The following is a 20,120-nucleotide window of genomic DNA, read 5'->3' as shown; positions in this document are numbered from 1 at the left end:
AACAAACTTTTTTGCTGCGAAAATAAAATTCTAAACTATAGTCGTTGGTCTCAAATATCGCTTGGGAGGAAATATTTTTTTGCGTGGCATTAGTGGCAATATTCTTTTCAATAGCATAAAAAATGACCTTTGACCTTGAGCTAATGATACTTGTGATCATTTCGCTCCAACATCATCCTTTAAATTATTTTACATAATCGCGCACAAGTGCGAATAAGACATAAACATATTTTTTCCTTAAATATTATATTTCAAAATATTTATAACGATATAATTTTTGTCTACAACCATTCTTGCATTACTATAGAATCGGGTGTAAAAAATTGTAACCTCAACAGGTAGTAATAGTCCATAATCAACATGGACTTACAAAATTTAGGGCAAAGGTCTTGTTGAATCCGTCTGTCTGTCAACATGAGATAGATAATAAGAAAAAAATCTCTTTAAAAGGCATTTGTTGATATCATGACGAAACATTCTATGACACAAGGCATTACAAACATAAGTCAATATTTGAACAGAGATTTTATAAGCTCTGTGTATAGAGACATTCCCAAAAGATTGTATCTTGATGGTGTATCTATACATGAATGCTGGCATTGAATATAAAATAAAAAAGTGGACTTTTGTGGTTCAATGTATGAAGTTTTCTCACTCATTTGGGAATATATTAAAGAAAACATTGTGGAACGGACATGAGAGCAAGTGTGTTGAAATTGTAAACATATGTTTCTCTTTTCACAATGTATTCAATATTAATTATTTTGTGAAGTACAAGCCTTCTTAAGATTAAAGTTGCTGTGGATAATATTCATTAAAGTATGTTCCAAATGTTATTAGGTTTTATCAAATTTGAATACTTATGTCTTCAGGGGAGCTTCCGTGGTGCAATGGTTAGCATGCCCGCCTTGCATACACAGGGTCGTGGGTTCAAACACCAAAAAGTTTTTCAGCGGTGGATTACCCCACCTCAGTAATGCTGGTGACACTTCTGAGCTTCTCTAAGTGGTTTCACTGCAATGTGGAACGCCGTTCGGACTCGAATATAAAAAGTAGGTCCTTTGTCATTGAGCCTAACATAGAATCGGGCAGCAACATTAGCGTTTCTAGAAATTTTAGCTAGGGGGCTATAGCCCCCATATCTATGATACAGTAATGAAATACATAGGAACATCGTAAATAGGTTTTCAAATCCTGGGGGGCTAAACATTTTCTGGAGGGGGCTAAGCCCTCCCCCAGAGGCCTTTCGACGTTTATGGGCAGCACTCAGTGATAATAGAGAAGTTCACCACTGTGGTATCACAATGGACTGAATAGTCTAATGGAGCCTGAAATATCGGGATGTCAGTATGCCTAGCCTAAACCTAACCTTCAGAAACTTTTAATTAATTTTACTTTTTTGCCAATATTTCTGGTAATATGCACGCGAATTTAGGGGAAAAAATTGAAAAGGATGTGGGATATAACTCCGATATATCCCATTCTATCTGGCAAACACAAAACGGCTATGGAAATTCCAATTAGTGAAAATTAGATAAAATTAAAAAAAAAACATAGCCAATTAAAATTGTAATTGATGTGGACTTTTAATTAAGTCAATCAAAAAATTAATTGATGAATGATTTGAAGTTAATGGACTTCTTTGGTACATCTCAATTGATTTTTGTTTTCAATAATTATTTTTTTAAATTAAAATAGCAATAGCATATAAATAAAAAAAGTTTAAAAATAGAAGCCGTAACTAATAAATATAGAAAACCTTGAAATATGGAAAAATGTCTGTAAAAACGTTGTTGCGGTGTAGGTTGTTACACTATCCGGAGTAGTTTTAACGAATAATTGGCAATAAAACATGTTATCAAGCCAATATTCAATAAACAAAATTATATTTGGATATCTCCCATTTTCCTATGCGATCCGTAAAGCATCTTTTTAGTGAATCGAGATTAACAAAATAACATACATCATTTACTACATTCGTTTTTTCAACAGATGTTTTGCTATTTTAGCCGATTTTTCTGAATTTTTTCTGAATGAATGAAAACAGATTTTTTTAAATGGACAAAGAAATTTATTAGAAAAGAAAAATACACACAAAAATATAATTTATGGATTCAATCACAACAAAGTCAATTAAAAATTAATTGATACAATTAAAAATTAATTGATTGATATTATTAATTTTTGTGATAGCTTTTTGACTTAATTAAAAAATTTGAATCAATTAAATTTTTAATTTAATATTTTTGAAAATTCAATTAAAATTTTAATTGGAAATATTTTGATGAAATTTTTTCTGTGTACCTTTAAAATTTTACAAAAATTAGTTACGTTAATTTTTTTAAATTTTGAATTCATTGTTAAGATGGCTTTTTGAATATTATTGCTAACCCTAATATAAAGTTAGTTGTTTACTGTTAATTATTTGATATCGACAGAAATAAATGCACTTAATAAAATAAAAGCAAATCGTTTCTCATCAATGGCAAGCCTACCTGTTGGGGTTTTTTTTCCCGGGAACGGGATCCCGGGAATCCCCGGGAATGTGCTATTTTTTCGCTCCCACTTTCCCGAGAATGAAGTGCGGCAATTCCCGGGAAATTTTCTTTGCAATATTTTATCTATAATAGAGGGCTCTATATGACAAATGACAGTGGAATTTTGAAAGTGTAATGTGAACGACTATGGTACCAAGTAGTAGTAGTTGCCTTGTGGGACATATAAAGTCGTGGGTTCTAGCCCAGATTCTAACGGGCTCCCAATTGTTAGAAAGAAAATTACACTTCCTAATTTATGATTGTCATATTTCTGTAAACCGACATTCCGATAGATGTGTAGACTGAGTAAAGCTTTAAAAACAAGGGGACATTTTACCTTATGTAACCCACGTTTGCAATTTTTTTCGCTCCCACTTTCCCGAGAATGAAGTGCAGCAATTCCTGGGAAATTTTTCTTGCAATATTTTATCTATAATAGAGGGCTCTATATGGCAAATGACAGTTGAATTTTGAAAGTGTAATGTGAACGACTATGGTACCAAGTAGTAGTAGTTGCCTTGTGGGACATATAAAGTCGTGGGTTCTAGCCCAGATTCTAAAGGGCTCCCAATTGTTAGAAAGAAAATTGCACTTCCTAATTTATGATTGTCATATTTCTGTAAACCGACATTCCGATAGATGTGTAGACTGAGTAAAGCTTTAAAAACAAGGGGACATTTTACCTTATGTAACCCACGTTTGCAATTGTATAATTTCAAAATTCCATAATTATTGCAAGGATGTTTTTATAAAATATGAAAATTCTAACCTTTATTAAAATAGTTACTTTAATTTAAAATTTATACATCATACACATTAGGCTCGAAATCTATTGGAAGTGGATTTTAAATTACAAATGACAGTTGAAATCTAGTTTATATGGATTTTGGTAGTGTAATTTGAATGAGGTATTACATAATAGTGTTTCCCTTTTGGGAATATTGGCCGATATAGTGACCCCGTTTTACGATGGCGAAATCGAACTAAGTTTCGTTCATCTCCAAACAGTTTTTTAATGTTATGAAAAATCCCACTAGTGTCATTCGGAAAACTATATCGAGAGACTGTTTTAACCATTGTAAAAATTTTTTGTATTACAAAATTTTTCGTAATTTAGTATGATTTATGGCTGATGTAAGAGAGCAACACAATATAACATATATTCTTAGTTGACCAGACAGCGCCTTATAACCGTAGCTTTAGGCGATTTCTAATTTATTCAAATATCTAAATGTATGCCAAAGCAGGTTTCCCTTTGACCGGGATCCTGGGATCCCGGGAAATTCGAAAAAAATTCCCGCTCTCCCTACTACTTGCTTTTATATTCAATTTGTTCCCAAAAAAGTGCATGTCATATTGTTGTGTAAACTTTTGATTGAATATAGACTTTTCCACTTGACAATTCCCATGTTTATTTCCAAAAACAAACAGAAAACATTTGTTAATGAGAAATTTTTGGGTCCAAAGTTTCGAAAAAATCTAACATTAACAAGCCCCTTTTGGTACCATGTTTTCTAGCAAACAAGAAAAAGCTAAATAAATTCAAGTATTTCATTAAAATTAGTTGAAAACACATAAAATAAATACTCGAAATAACATGCCCTCATCTATGCGATAAATGCATAAATATCATATGCCGGAGAAGAAAAAAACATGCTCGTCTCATTGTTGTACAACTGACATTTTGCCGAAAGACACAACACTGAGGGGAGAAAGTACAAAACGACCAATGACTGACTAACTGAAAAGCGCTGACAATAGAGACCAAGATACGCTTGAGTGATTATATTGTTAGATACAGCCACAGGCAACACAAAACAAACCTAACCATCAAGAATGAGAGAAACATGTAACAATAAAAAATAAAGGTTAAACTAACTCACCACACATAGTAATAACAAATATAAATGAATACCCGTTTCGGAAGAAAGATTAACATTTGACGCTACATTAAAATGCCAGTTGATAATGAAAACAATTTACACATGTAAGAATAATTTAGAACAACAAATTTCAGCGAAAGTGGAGGAGGGAAAGAATGCCACATCAGAATTGGGGAATGGCAATGAAAGAGTTGGCATATTATTCCAAAATCTTTCAATGAGATGGCCTAGCAATTCAATATTCACTTAATATATGTGATATTTCCAAACAAACGAGGTTCCAGAAAATATGAAATCTATTAGTACTGGGGTTGCTCATTTATATTTCGGGATTAGATAACAAAAACAATTATTAATTATTGCTTTATTGTTTTTAGATTATTATTCATTTAATCTATACACTTTTGCATGCGTTTGATCCAAATGTCGAAGCACTTTTACCACTCTGATTGAGGTAACTCCAATACATGGAATCTGAACACATCAAACTCTTCTTCAGGTGTCGAAAAACGTCACTACGAACGTAGTGATACTACTCTAGTTTTAAGCTTTATGTATTGTTGTTGTTTTCCACTTGAATGTTATTTATCAAAGACAATACACGTAGGAAGATGGGAAAATGACTACTGAGCACATCAAACCATTTACGGCCATTTACTTTTCGTTTATCGAACCAAACACATATACGACAAGTATTGACATAGCATTAAAATGCAAATAAAAAGAAATTAAGTGCAGGAAATAAATTTCCATAAAGGGGAGTAGTCTCCTGACTCGCGAAATAAAACATATTTTAATTTCAATGGGATCCAAAAAAATGTATATGTTATTGATATAAGATAGCTGGTTCAATTTTTTATATAAGATTGTTGTTTATTTTTATTAATTTATATTTAATATTTTTATATAATATTGTAATGTCCGTTAGTAGTACATTGTAATTCGTTAAATTGGCCCTGTAAAGGCTTTGAATTGCTTAAATAAATGGAAATAAATGAGATTTTTTTGTTGTTGCCTAAAATTTAACATTGTTTCATTAGGAAAATTAAGTTTTTCATTTAAAAAATAAAAAAGAAAACAAATAAAAAAATTCAAACATGTATGGAACTAGTTCAAGAGAGAAGTTCACCAATGCGGTATCACTAAGTGAGCATGATACATCGGGCTGCCACCTAACCTAACCTATGAAACTAACACCGTCAATGCAAGATTTGGTGTGACGCATGCCAATCTCCCATCTTCCTAAGTGTATTGTGTTTGTTATTTATACATTTACTCCGGATGAACCAATTCAACATAATTGCCAACTAATACATACAAAAAACGAACTCAAGCTTGAATAATTATTTTCTATTTTTTTTTTTAATAAATTTTATTTGTATAATTTTAACACTTTTTTTTTGTTATAAATTTAAAATTTCGTAATAAACTAATATTCTGAATTTTTATTTTAACTTTATGACATTGTAGCAGATGGACCAATTAAAGGGTGATTCTTTTGAGGTTAGGATTTTCATGCATTAGTATTTGACAGATCACGTGGGATTTCAGACATGGTGTCAAAGAGAAAGATGCTCAGTATGCTTTGACATTTCATCATGAATAGACTTACTAACGAGCAACGCTTGCAAATCATTGAATTTTATTACCAAAATCAGTGTTCGGTTCGAAATGAGTTTCGCGCTTTACGTCCGATTTATGGTCTACATAATCGACCAAGTGAGCAAACAATTAATGCGATTGTGACCAAGTTTCGCACTCAGTTTACTTTATTGGACATTAAACCAACCACACGAATGCGTACAGTGCGTGCAGAAGAGAATATTGCGTCTGTTTCTGAGAGTGTTGCTGAAGACCGTGAAATGTCGATTCGTCGCCGTTCGCAGCAATTGGGTTTGTGTTATTCGACCACATGGAAGATTTTACGCAAAGATCTTGGTGTAAAACCGTATAAAATACAGCACGTGCAAGAACTGAAGCCGAACGATCTGCCACAACGTCGAATTTTCAGTGAATGGGCCCTAGAAAAGTTGGCAGAAAATCCGCTTTTTTATCGACAAATTTTGTTCAGCGATGAGGCTCATTTCTGGTTGAATGGCTACGTAAATAAGCAAAATTGCCGCATTTGGAGTGAAGAGCAACCAGAAGCCGTTCAAGAACTGCCCATGCATCCCGAAAAATGCACTGTTTGGTGTGGTTTGTACGCTGGTGGAATCATTGGACCGTATTTTTTCAAAGATGCTGTTGGACGCAACGTTACGGTGAATGGCGATCGCTATCGTTCGATGCTAACAAACTTTTTGTTGCCAAAAATGGAAGAACTGAACTTGGTTGACATGTGGTTTCAACAAGATGGCGCTACATGCCACACAGCTCGCGATTCTATGGCCATTTTGAGGGAAAACTTCGGAGAACAATTCATCTCAAGAAATGGACCGGTAAGTTGGCCACCAAGATCATGCGATTTGACGCCTTTAGACTATTTTTTGTGGGGCTACGTCAAGTCTAAAGTCTACAGAAATAAGCCAGCAACTATTCCAGCTTTGGAAGACAACATTTCCGAAGAAATTCGGGCTATTCCGGCCGAAATGCTCGAAAAAGTTGCCCAAAATTGGACTTTCCGAATGGACCACCTAAGACGCAGCCGCGGTCAACATTTAAATGAAATTATCTTCAAAAAGTAAATGTCATGGACCAATCTAACGTTTCAAATAAAGAACCGATGAGATTTTGCAAATTTTATGCGTTTTTTTTTAAAAAAAAGTTATCAAGCTCTTAACAAATCACCCTTTATTAGAAATAAAAACCCACTTGAAAGAATCTGAAAACATGTTTTTGTTGCAATATTTACACTCATTTATTTTATAGGGAACGTCACGTTATCTTTTCAAACTTATTCCACAACAGCTTGCCCTACTCAATAATTTCCTCATTTACCTTTTAAATTGGCCCCTTTTTGTTTGGTTGAGGTTTTTCTGTGCAAAAAAAACAAAAACGAAAAAATACACAAGAAATACAGCAGATGTTCTTCCACCACTACAAAGGTATGTGTAGAGTAGTGCCGTCTCCTATGATATTTTACCATACTTAATGTTGCTAATTACACGTTGCTCGAAAGCCTAAGTACATGAGACAATTTTAAGATAGAAGAGGGTCAATCATCAAAAATAACAATTGGACGAGAAAGAAGAAATCATCTGTTCTAGAGGCAACGAGAGCAGTTTGGAAAGAGCACCTCTCTAAGGCAACTAATTAACTGCATTTATTTCTAAACAATATTCGAAAATAGCATACATGACAATTAGTATTAAAAGACACGTTTTAATGCATTTTTTAGTTTTTTTTTCATTACCTCCTTCCGGGGATTCGGAAAATTTGTTCTTCTCCTCCTTGATAGATTTCAAGCAACATTGCAATATACGCTGAAATAAATTGTGTATTTTTTTTTTTAATTCCATAAAAAAATATTTTTGGAGAACAAAGATAAGAAGCCAAGAATTTGTTTTACATCTAGCCAATAATGGGATTGCACCAAAAAAATCGTGGAAGTGGGGAACCCCAAAATATTTACGTTTAAGTAAGTCCGCAACTAAAAGGCTGATTTGTTATTCAAGATATTTGCCATATAAATATTTCCGAAATTATTTCCAGTGCAATAAATTACAATACAATCTGTGTATAGACAATGGCCACAAATAAATGTTCAATATGTTTACATATACAATTTTCTCTCCACTGCAGAATTAAGAAACAAACAAAAAACTGGCATTCGCAGTCAATGGAAAAGGAAAAAATAACAGGCTTGTGTTCTGTTTTTTGTCTTCCATTGAAATTTTAATTGCTATGAATTTGGCAGCTATAGACACTTATTGTGTAGTATCCCTTAGACGAGAGAGAAACATTAAACTGTATTTTCAATAATACCAGTGTCAAGAGTATGTTTCTATATTGACTTGCCTATTTTTCAAAAGCCTAAGAAGAAATATATGTATTTCAAACTTCATATAATTGTCGACGAAAACCACTGTTTTCGAAATTCGAAGGAAAATTAAAATTCGTTTTGTTTTGTTATTGTTTATCACAATGGACTGAATAGTCTAAGTGAGCCTGAATCTTAATCGGGCTGCCACTTTAACCTAACCTTTGTTATTGTTGTTTTATTCTTCAATCATTTTTTTTTGTTTTTGATTTCAGTTTAAAACCATGCATTGACTAAACTACAAGTGTAGCTTAACCAACAGAGGAAAAGAATGTTTGTTAAATTTATTTGGGCAAAACCCTATAGACTGCAAGATGGTTGGATGGACGCACGTTTCGGAATTACCACATTCCTCATCAGCATCCTCTATTTGCAGCAAAACTATCAACCATTATCAGTACACCCCTGGATCACCTTTATGCGGAGACCAAGATCATCCCAGTGCGTCGACACAACTACATGTTGTGTCGACCTCTTGGGTTGCAGTACCTCTTGGGTTGCCATCGAAGTTGTCATCTGAATCACCATCTTGTGGATAAACAACCTCCACCCAGGAATGTAAGGGTTGATCTTCACCTTCTAGAGCCAGAGATCCAGCGTTACAAAAGAGAGCCTCTAGATCAGGCAGCATACCAGACAGGTCTGAACAGGATTCATGAGGATACTGTAGCTGAAGCGGTGAGAAGCTACAAGGTTAATCCTGTTCTCGGAGTCCGACCGCCGCCCATTGCACCGGAGGAGAGGGACCTCCCACGGCAGACAAGGGTAGTTTTGGCCCAACTAAGATCAGGCAAGTGCAGCCGCCTCAATTCATACTTATCAGTGATTGATGGCAGCGTAGCTGACGTGTGTCCCATATGTAATCAAGGGCCACATGACACTCGTCACCTTTTTGCTTGCCCAGCTAAGCCTACCCGTCTCACTACCAGATCACTCTGGACACACCCCATCCTTGATCTGGCTACCAGCTGAACTACACAAGCATAGAACAAAATGGATGAAACTACATTAAAAACTGTTACAACAACAACAACCATTATCAGAATAAATTCAGGCAGTTCACTAAACCCAAAGTGAACCACACTTGAACCTTCCGAAAAAAGGTTTATGATAGCCGGCCTTTGCCGAAATAAATTTGTACAACATATCTCTTTTCCTTTGCCACTGTAAAATCATCGATTTGAGTGCAGTTGAAAAATTAAAAATTAAAATTATTTTTATAGTAAGAGAGAGATCAACATAAAATATAAATAAAGGCATACCCTGAGATCATTTTTCAAGGAAAGTTAAATCCTTTTACGAGATATTTTTAGAACTTTAACAATTGAATTATGCGAATTTCGTCGAACCATTTAGTTCTTTACTACCACCATGGTGATTGGCAACACTACCAATACCATCAAAATGATTTATGGTGCGATAAGCAAACATTGTGTTCACTTTGAGGTGTTTGAACTCACCACCAATAGATGGGTGTGATTTTTACAACCAATTACAAATCAATTTCTTTTTAAATAAAATCTATATAATTTATATGGAACAATGACACTTCGATCATTTATCTATGAACTAAGTATAGAACATATTTGTTTTTGTTGAATACAATAATTAATAAATTAAATGTTAAATAAACAAGTTTCTACTGTAAATATGATTACTTATCAGCATTAGACCATTTTACCATATTTGTTCCATTAGATATTTTAGTAAATAAATCAAGGTCAGTACAGGTAGTGTTAGAGAGAAATGAACGTACTCGTGCCACTTGGTAAGAAATATATTAAATTTTCTTATCATCTATTTCTTCTAATTTTTATTCCGATTAATACGAAAAGATCCATAAGTTTATTGAAAGGGGTCTTACATTTTATATTCATTCATTTATATCGGTCCTTAATAATCAATATCGAAATATTTCACGTACAACATACAATGCCACGAAATAGAAGTAGTTTGAAAATAAAAGAAATCACTACATGAATGAGAAACATGAGCATGTTAATTGTTGCAACATGAGTAATTAGTACATTTAAAGATGGTTGCTGACAAAACAGAGCTCAATGATGTTGGAGGATATACCAAATAAATTAACACAAGATAAGAAAAATTAAATGTGGCATTCGTGAAACAAATCAAGTGAAACATACATTCTTCGGAAATATTTAGAACATCTTAGAATATATATTTCTCGAGTACTAGGTCATGTTAAGGTTTAGGTTAGGTATGGTGTCTGTCTATAAATTAGGGGATCTCCTAATCAGAATTTCGGTCAATTTCTTGCATCTGAATCGATAGTATGAAAAAGAATGAAAGTGAATGAAAAGAAAGTTGGAAAAATCATGGGCCCAATCTAGCTCGGAGACTATTTGGAAAAGTGCCCATGATTGAGATCGTAAACGTCATCAATCTTGTAAATGTGATAATCATTGCAAGTGCGATATTGTAAAGGGAATTCTCTAAATAATTTACCCATCTGCACTCACGAACGAATTAATTTTGGGAATCAAAAAAATTTTTTGTTAGATCGCTACAGACTTCAAGCGTGACTCACGCTAGTCTTGTCATTGAGCTAAATACCGAATTGATCACAATCAATGATCAGAAAGACCATCTAAAATAGTTTTCGAAATATAAGCAATCCAATATCGGAGATATGTGTAACCGATATCTGTTGACGCTATATCCGATTTTTGATTTGATTATGTCAAGGAGAATATCTAACACTGGTATTTTGCTTAGTGAAAACAGGCAAAAAAAAACTGTTCGCTTTGAAAACAGCAAATAAACGGGTCGCTTATAAAACATGAGCCAGAAAACTGTTAGCTAATTAGATTTTATATTTTTTTGATTTTATATGCTTAGTAATTATAGCTCTAAACGAATTTACCTTTTGCATTTCCCATGGTGCAAACAAATTCGTTCTCTGTGTGTGTGTGTTTTCCAAAGTGCTCTTAGTATTAATAATATACATTTTGCAAAACCACCTCACTGCATTGTTGTTATTTTTCAAACCATGGAAGTGTTAATTTTCCCCACATTTTATTTTTTTCGTCGAATTACATGTGACTTCTCAACTGCAATTTAATTTGATAACGTGATTTTTCGTTACGTTATGTTAAACACTTTGCCATGGTTTGGTTTTTCGCATTTGAGGTGCTATTTGCAACACTCAACACCCTCATTTATGTTTTCGAAATGAAGTGATCTTTGGGTCGTTTGCTATTTGATGTTGTAATTAAGTTGTGGATGTTAATGTTGGACTCGAGTTGCAGCAAGCAACTTCATTCAAGTGTTATTTTTCCCTAATGCCTGGCTGGCTGAAAGATAATTGAATTTCAAACACGTTTCTCCATTTGTGGTTCGCACAAACCACGCCCTCACTCATTCGCTCACAGCCATGTAAAGTCGTTTTGTTCCCTTCCACTATTTATTCTATGCAATTTTTATTTACTCTTGGCAAGCAACTACACATAAAAAACTATCAACAACATTTTTTCAATTAAACACTTGAAACAATTGAATTTGGAAATGGATTCAATTAATATGATGATTGATTCAATTAATTATTTAATCAAATCTGAATAAAAACCAATTAAAAATGATTGATATTTGTTATCAAAATATTAATTGATTCAATCATGTTGTTAATAAATTCGGAAATAATATTCAATTACAAACGCGACTGAAAAATTGTTTGTTTCCAATTACACATGTGATTGATCCAATCACCTTTGTGATTGAAATTGAATAATTTTGAGCAATAGAAAGAGCGAAAGAGAACAAGAGAATGGATATTTATTCAACATTGTATGATGGGGAGATCAGTCTGTGGAAGTAACTCGTAAAGAACGGTTGGGTTTTTGGTTTTCGCGTAAATTGAAAAACATGATTGGCGACATTCCGTCTGCTGCATTCAAAATGTGTGCATAAATATTTTGAACGCATTGCCAAGGGTTGAAATAAATAGTGTGCAACAAGAAATGGCCACGTGGTAAAGGTTTGAAAAAATATATGATAGAACGCATTTGAAATTACCTGTGTTTGTGTTTTGTGGTATTTTAAAAATGGAAAACAATTTGCGTTTATTGAAGGTAAGAAATTGTGAAATGTGATTGATTGGTTCAAATTTTAATAGACGATTTCAATGTGTGGAAATTTTGGAAAGGAATTGTTACTAACATTGAATTACCGTGGTCCTTAATACACCTTTTTATGCTAAAAGACTACAACTGCAAAATAAGATTATAAATCTGCAACCTGGAACTAAGAATTGAATTTGATATTCTATGCAGGTAATGTTTAACAAAATTAACTTTTACGGTCATTTTCATGTAGCTCCGTTAGGCTTTAACTGCCAGTTAACAGAAAGTAAATTGCAAATATCTTCTCTCCAGTTAACTTTAACTGAAAAAGTTTCGGTCGAAGCAGGAATCGAACCCACGACCTTGTGTATGCAAGGCGGGCATGCTAACCATTGCACCACGGTGGCTAGTAAGTTATGTTAGAACAAAATACACAAATGACAAGAACCAAATTTATTTGTCTATTGCATAATTCGAAAAATAATAAAATATTTTCTTTTATTTCAAATAAAACTAAATACAATTTTGTGGGCGCAATGTATAAATTTTTTGATTGAAATTTATAGCCAATTTCAATTAATTATTTAATTGAATGAATCAAATAGTTGATTGATTTTTGTAGCGAAATTAATTAAAATTTTAATTGATTCAATTAAAACTAAAAAATTGAATTTGAAAAAATGTTCAACCAACTTTACGACTTGTCGACCAACAAGTTAAAAATGTTCAAACGTGTTCATACGCTTATTCCTGCGGCTAGAATTTCTTAGGGCCGATAAGAAATTGGCAAAATGATTACGCACTGATAACGTGTGGTATGGCACATGGGGTTGGGAGCTGAGTACATTGCTCTTTTTCAGTTAGCAACGTGTGCCATTTGCTGTTCTTCGAGTATTTCGAGACCCAATGAAAGGAATATGTATTGGATCTACTATAGTCAATAACAACGATATATGAGGTTTTAAGTATGTTATTTGCTTTAGACATACAGTTAACAGGTTGATGATGATGGGCATGCATGTGATGGGAAAACCAATATTCAAGATAACGACCCAACAGGATTGCTCATAGCTGATAGATTATTAATTAAAATTATTTCATTTTCATTTTATTTATTTTTTAATTCACTTATTTTATTTTTATTTTACTTATTCACAATGATAAGTATGATAACTATGAGTGCAATGACTTTTGCTGCCCACTGTATAAACTTTTTGACTTTTATTAATTTTAAAGGACTTTTCTACAAACGCTAAGTGCTACAAGTGTAAACACGACTTGTTCAAAGTTTAGAAAATGTCTAACAAACCAATTTTTTCAAATTTTTAAATGTTTTAAACCGATTTTTTTAATATAGAAAATGCCCAAAAATAATCCATGCAAGTTTTAGAATGTCTTTAATAACAGCTCGCGTATAGGGAACACAAAAACTTACAACATACGCCTTTAGAAAATCAACCATTCAATTTGTCATGTTGGGAAAATTAGACCAATTTTAATTTAAGTTAAAATGTTATTTTCCTTCAATTAAAAAATAAAATAAATTAAAGTGTGAAATAGAAGTTAATACCGACCTAAAATGTAAAAAAGGAAAACATTTAAAAAAATTTAAAAGTTGAAAACATGATGAAACTATATTAGGTGACGGTACTTTTTCTAGTGAAAATCAATTAACATCATTTTTTGTTTGCCTTTATGGAACAACACTAATCTAAATTATTTTTAATCAAAAATATCAAACATAAAAAAATTAGCAGTTCAATGTATTAAGATGTTGTTTTTGCAATAGTGAGAATACCTCTTGCATTGTATCGCGGTTGAAATGGTAACTTTCCCAAATGTGGAACATATGGGCTAAATCTATTTTTAATTAATTTTTACTCTCTTTAAGGTTTCTAATGGTGGATTTTATTTTAAAGGTTCGCGAACACACCTAATAAATATTACACTCAACTAATAAATTGTCACATTTACTTTTTTCTAATGTTTGTATTTTATGGAAAGGAAATATTTTGGTACTTTGGATCATTCCCTCAAAGTTGTGTTGAGAAGACGTATCTCTATAGCTATTTTGTAGTTCCAAATTTAATTCCCACTCGCAAGACATGAACTCAGTACCGGTCTTTAGATATAAGTACTGCGACCAATAGCAGACTTTGTTATAAGCTCACAAGCAGAAAAACCCGGAATCAAGTTTCCATTAAATTGTCCTTTATTTTGTAGATGTCAATGACGATCCTTTATCCATTTAAAATGGCAATCAATCCCATATCCATTTTGGAATGACATACTATGAAAGAATTAACATTACGATTACGCTTAACAAGAGGGTACTTACGAACTGTGACCATTTTCGGATCATACGCACTAACACGTCTCTCAACTGCTATAATTTTCTTCTGCACCACACGCGCCCTATCGCCCACTGTTTGTAGTTCCCTTTGCAAATCATCAAATATATCACTGGCTATCAATACCAACGAAGCCAATTGCCGCAAAGCATTACTCAAAGCGATATTGCTGATCGAATCAAATTCATAACCAGCGACAATTTTTGTTGCGGTTGGAGTTTGTGGCGAGCGCAAACGTTGCAATTGGCGCTGTGAGGACGATGAACGCATTGCCGCCGGACTCGAACCTGAATTGCCAGATCTGGTGGCATGGGTACGGGTAGGTGATGGTATATTCGAAAGAAACTCAACATGTTGTTTTAATTTTTTCATGGGCATAGTGGGAGCAGGTGATACGGGTGGCATGACTCCATCATCTTCATGGTCTGTCGTATAGGAGAAACTATTGGCAAAACCATCATTGAAGTTATCCACAACTGTTGAAGAATCCTTGTCATTGATAGTATCAAAGGGGCCACCAACAGCGCCAGAACCTTCACCATTACTTCCTGCGCCACCATTATTGTGTATTATGGCTGTTGTTACGGTAGTGGTGGATGAGGCTGTTGTCGAGGACGTTAAGGACGGTGATATTAGGCCATCCTTGGTATTACTGTTTAGCAGTGAAGTTGCCCTTGACAATAACAAGTCTCCATTATTCAAAGGTGGTGACGATGGTAAGAGCTGGGACTCGGTTTTGTGTAGAGGAGTGGATGATGGGGTGTCTCTTGTCAAATTCTTTTGTTGTTGTGTTGATAATTTATTGTTGACGCAATTGTTGTTTTGGCATTTGCCAGGTATGCATAGGAATTTTGTGGGTTTCGAATTACCGGAACCGGATGTGGGACATGCTTGTGCAAGATTAACCGGTTGCACAACGCGCTGTACAAAAGGCATTTTGGTTCAAAAACAAGTCACACTAATTTATCATCAATTATTACCCCATCGAATAAACCATTTGTTGCCATAGATGTGGCCAGATACCAGTTGAAGCACTCTAAATCTTTTAATTTTTTTTGCCAAGCCGCTTGTGTGATACCGACTGATTCTCGTTTTATTTTTATATTCAAATTTTCATGCCACTTTAATTTTTTTTTTTCATATTTTTAAAAAACTTAATCATTTTTTTTTTCAACTCTATTCACTAATCTTAGGCCGCTACGAACATCGATCGTAACGTGGACATACACTCAAAAAACCTCTGCACACAGATGTATCATAAAATCATAAAACCGGTAAAACCACTTTATCCATTTGAACTATCGAACGCATAAATCCTCCTCCTTGTCTCATCTTTGAACACAACTACACTTTCCTTTATATATGTAAGCCGGGTGTTTGGTGATTCCAACGTAAAGGTATGCCCGCTGTTCTCTTGTTTTGTTAATGGTTTCATAAAACAGTCCGCGATGCCTGGTTTACGTATTGTTTTACATCTCAAACACCAATTATTTTATCACTTGTATATGAAACCTTGATTCACACTATGTAAAGGCATTTTTGCTTTTATTTGTTTTTATAAAGAAGACATGTGATCATATTTTAAACGAATAATTCATGTACGTATTATCATTTTGCCATATCTAAAAATTTCATTCATAAATAATTGTATAAAATCCGTTATTAGCATCCACACTGACATCTGATTCTCACTTATTCGTTGATAACAATAGCCATCTCACGCCGCCGCTCCCGACGTTCACTACGGCTCAAATAATTTACTACTGGCCACTATAGGCTGTTCATAGTGTGGAGAGTTCTACAACAACAAAATAATATCTCTCCATGGCGATAACAATGAATAATGTTTGACATTTCACAATTGACAAACTTCGATAACTCAAATGTGAATTTATCGATACTATGTATAAATATAATTACTGGAACGTAACGCAATAACGTTAGCGTACAATAGCTGATGGTTAATGCGCTTTATGCGCTTTACAGACTATCAGTTATTCCGGATGACAGTGCTCGTGTCGAATATATCCCATATATTGTGCACATTAAGGCCGGTACTATGTTCATTCTTGCGAAAAATTTTTATGGAAACCATTATTTCGCACATAGAAAGCGGCGTTTTTTTAGGTAGCTTGGAGCGCTATTTTACAGGGACCGATATTGGATTAAGTTGGTGGTTGTTGCTTGTTTTTACAAAATAACATTTTATTTTTCCTTGGGCAATTGATCTGCTATTCCTTTGATCCTTTGTATAGTTTCGGAACAAAAATATGGCCCGTGTTTGATTTATAAACCCGCACAAATAGTTTTTAATAAATAAATTATTTCTTAATTCACATTGCAAATGGCGCCGTGCTATAAACGTCAGTTTTTCAACACGAAAAAACAAAGTATCACAAATGGAAAAAATTTCGCAAATTTTTCGCATTTTTTGGTTTTGTATGGAGTTTCAACGCGAAAACCGAACAGAGTACCGGCCTTTATAAGTTAAGTCTGAAGGCATAATCGATACTGCTGTATGTTTATGGGATCGATAACACATTTACCGATTATTTAGTCATCGCCGACATGTCATATCGATCCGACACACTGTAAGATTCTTTACAAACACCGACATTCCGTCCGGAATAACTGATAGTCTGTAAAGCGCATTACAGGCTATAAGTTATTCCGGACGACAGTGCTCGTGTCGAACATATCCCATATATTGTACACATTATAAGTTAAGTCCGAAGGCATAATCGATACTGCTGCATGTTTATGGGATCGATAACACATTTGCCGATTATTTAGTCATCGCCGACATGTCGTATCGATCCGACACACTGTAAGATTCTTTACAAACACCGACATTCCGTCCGGAATAACTGATAATATGTAAAGCGCATTACAGATTATAGGCCGGTATGCACCTCTAGCGAAATTTTCGGTAGCAAAAATTTATTTAAGTCTACAACAAAAAAAAACAGGGCTGTGTACACAAATTTTAAACCAGCTAATCGCTTTTAAAAATTGTTAGTATATGTTCCAAATATTCCTCAAATAAATTGTTTATTATTTACAGACCTTTTAAAACTTTTACGCACACAATGATTGTAATAAATTAAATGTTTGCTGCCAAAATATGCTTTTGACAACCCTGTTATTTTCATTAGAGGTGCGTACCAGCTTACGAAATTGAACGCTACCGAAAATTTCGTTAGCATAAATAGCAATGCATTTCTTATGGGAATGAAATTTTTCGCTAGAGGTGCATACCGGCCTTATAGGTGGAATTACATACCATGCGAGCATGCGTGTGGTTTCGTTTGGTGTGATCCCAACATGCGAGGGTGTCCATATAAAGGTAACAGTCGAAATATATGAGTTGTTGATTTTTTCCAGTATGTTGTTGACTAAATAGTTGTGAGCCGAATTGTTGCTTATAAGCAAACATGCATTTTTGCTATCAGTGAAGATAACAGCATTGCATATTCCTTCCTCTAATATTAGATCAATCGCTTTGTCAATAGCATGTAGTTCTCCAGTGAGAGGAAACCTTGTGTGGTATGGAAAAAAGAAAATTTTGATTTGTCGAGATGTTGCAAACCGCACATCCTGAGGACTGTGCGCCGATCGATGCATCCGTGGCCCAAATGGAATAACCCATTGTTTTGAAATCATTTATAGACTGACGATATATAGCAATTACACATTCTTTGTTAGTATTGTTTTTGTTTCCATCAAACAAATTTAGCAGGACTTTTATTTTATATGAAGGTTTTTTGTTCTCATTTGTTACAATATTATCAAAAATATATTTGAATTTGTGATAAACCATACCCAAGCTTGTATTAGAAGACGAGGAGGTGATATATTGGTATAAAGATAGATTAAAGGTTTTTAGTTTTATAAGTTATTTAGCAGCAATGAGTTGCGTTCTTTGTTTGGGAGGTAAGGTTCCAGCTAAAGCATAGATTACATGCGTGGGTGTTGTTCGAGTTAGACCAAGATTCCTAAGTAGAATCTGATATTCAAAACTAGTAATTTTTTTGTTTAGGTATGTTGGCATATGCGCCATGGAGGAGTTGAGATATTCTGTCTTGGAGAATATAATGGATTTTGTTATGTTATTGGCAACGTAGGGGTGTATACCATAATTCAGAGTTGTTATCATTCTGATGGCCTTGAGAGAAAAGCTGCAGGAATTTATGATTTCATCATAATGTTCTTTTAGAGACAGACTGTTTTTGATATTTCTACAAAGGAATTTTATACTTGTAACCGGTTTTATCAGTTGACCAGCGAGATATATTAGTGGAACTTTTCTTGCACCTTTAGCCACATACATTGTAGATGTTTTCTCTATGTTTATTTTGAGATTTAAGTCTTTTAAAAGCGAAGCAAAACTGATTACTTTATTTTGCAGTTTTTTAATAGCATCATCAAAGTCATGACTATGAGTGAGGATTATGAAGTCATCCGCAAATTGAAAGACGTGCGTATTATCATCTTCTACGCCATGGAGACCCAACGTGTAGATATTAACAGCCTGTTTCTGTATGTCGAACGAGCTCTATCGATCGACTGAAATGCACAGAAACAGCTGATTTTTGGTTATAAATTCAGCTGTTAGTCTCCGTTTCAGTCGATCGATAGAGCTCGTTCGACATACAGAAACAGGCTGTAAATAATAATGGGCTCAGACAACTGCCTTGTGGGATGCCATTAAAAATTTCTATTTGATTGTTTCCCATAACTAATATTCTTTTGCAAAGAAATGACATTATCCATAGTATTATTTGGTTAGGGCAGTTTAATTCAAGTAATATAGATTGCAGTACACTGATTTTAACCCGCTCATAAGCATTGCTAACGTCCATTGTTACTAGTACAACTTTTCTTCCCTTTTCTTTTTGGAGATTCATAGTGTGAATTCGGTCGTTGTTAATGCAGTGTGAAGCCGACATATTTTTTCTGTAAAGGCCGGTATGCACCTCTAGCGAAATTTTCGGTAGCAAAAATGTATTTAAGTCTACAACAAAAAAACAGGGCTGTGTACACAAATTTTAATCCAGCTAATCGCTTTTAAAAATTGTTAATATATGTTCCAAATATTCCTCAAATAAATTGTTTATTATTTACAGACCTTTTAAAACTTTTACGCACACAATGATTGTAATAAATTAAATGTTTGCTGCCAAAATATGCTTTTGACAACCCTGTTATTTTCATTAGAGGTGCGTACCAGCTTACGAAATTGAACGCTACCGAAAATTTCGTTAGCATAAATAGCAATGCATTTCTTA

At 33.9% G+C, this 20,120-nt stretch overlaps 1 protein-coding gene across 1 annotated transcript in view; it reads right to left on the bottom strand.

The window, feature by feature from the left end:
• The window catches only part of gukh (NHS actin remodeling regulator GUK-holder), a gene marked incomplete in the record, with an annotated part of 172,588 nt that extends 156,003 nt beyond the window's left edge, over nt 1–16,585 (bottom strand). Inside the window, 2 exon segments of the mRNA XM_075291400.1 lie at nt 14,820–15,753; nt 15,813–16,585. Of these exon segments, the coding sequence (XP_075147515.1) occupies nt 14,820–15,753; nt 15,813–15,839 (961 nt within the window).
• Between the last annotated feature and the right edge of the window lie 3,535 nt (nt 16,586–20,120).

This window comes from Haematobia irritans, chromosome 1, assembly GCF_050003625.1.
Source record: "Haematobia irritans isolate KBUSLIRL chromosome 1, ASM5000362v1, whole genome shotgun sequence".
Lineage (NCBI taxonomy): Eukaryota > Metazoa > Arthropoda > Insecta > Diptera > Muscidae > Haematobia > Haematobia irritans.
This window is presented reverse-complemented; position numbering and strand designations above follow the sequence as displayed.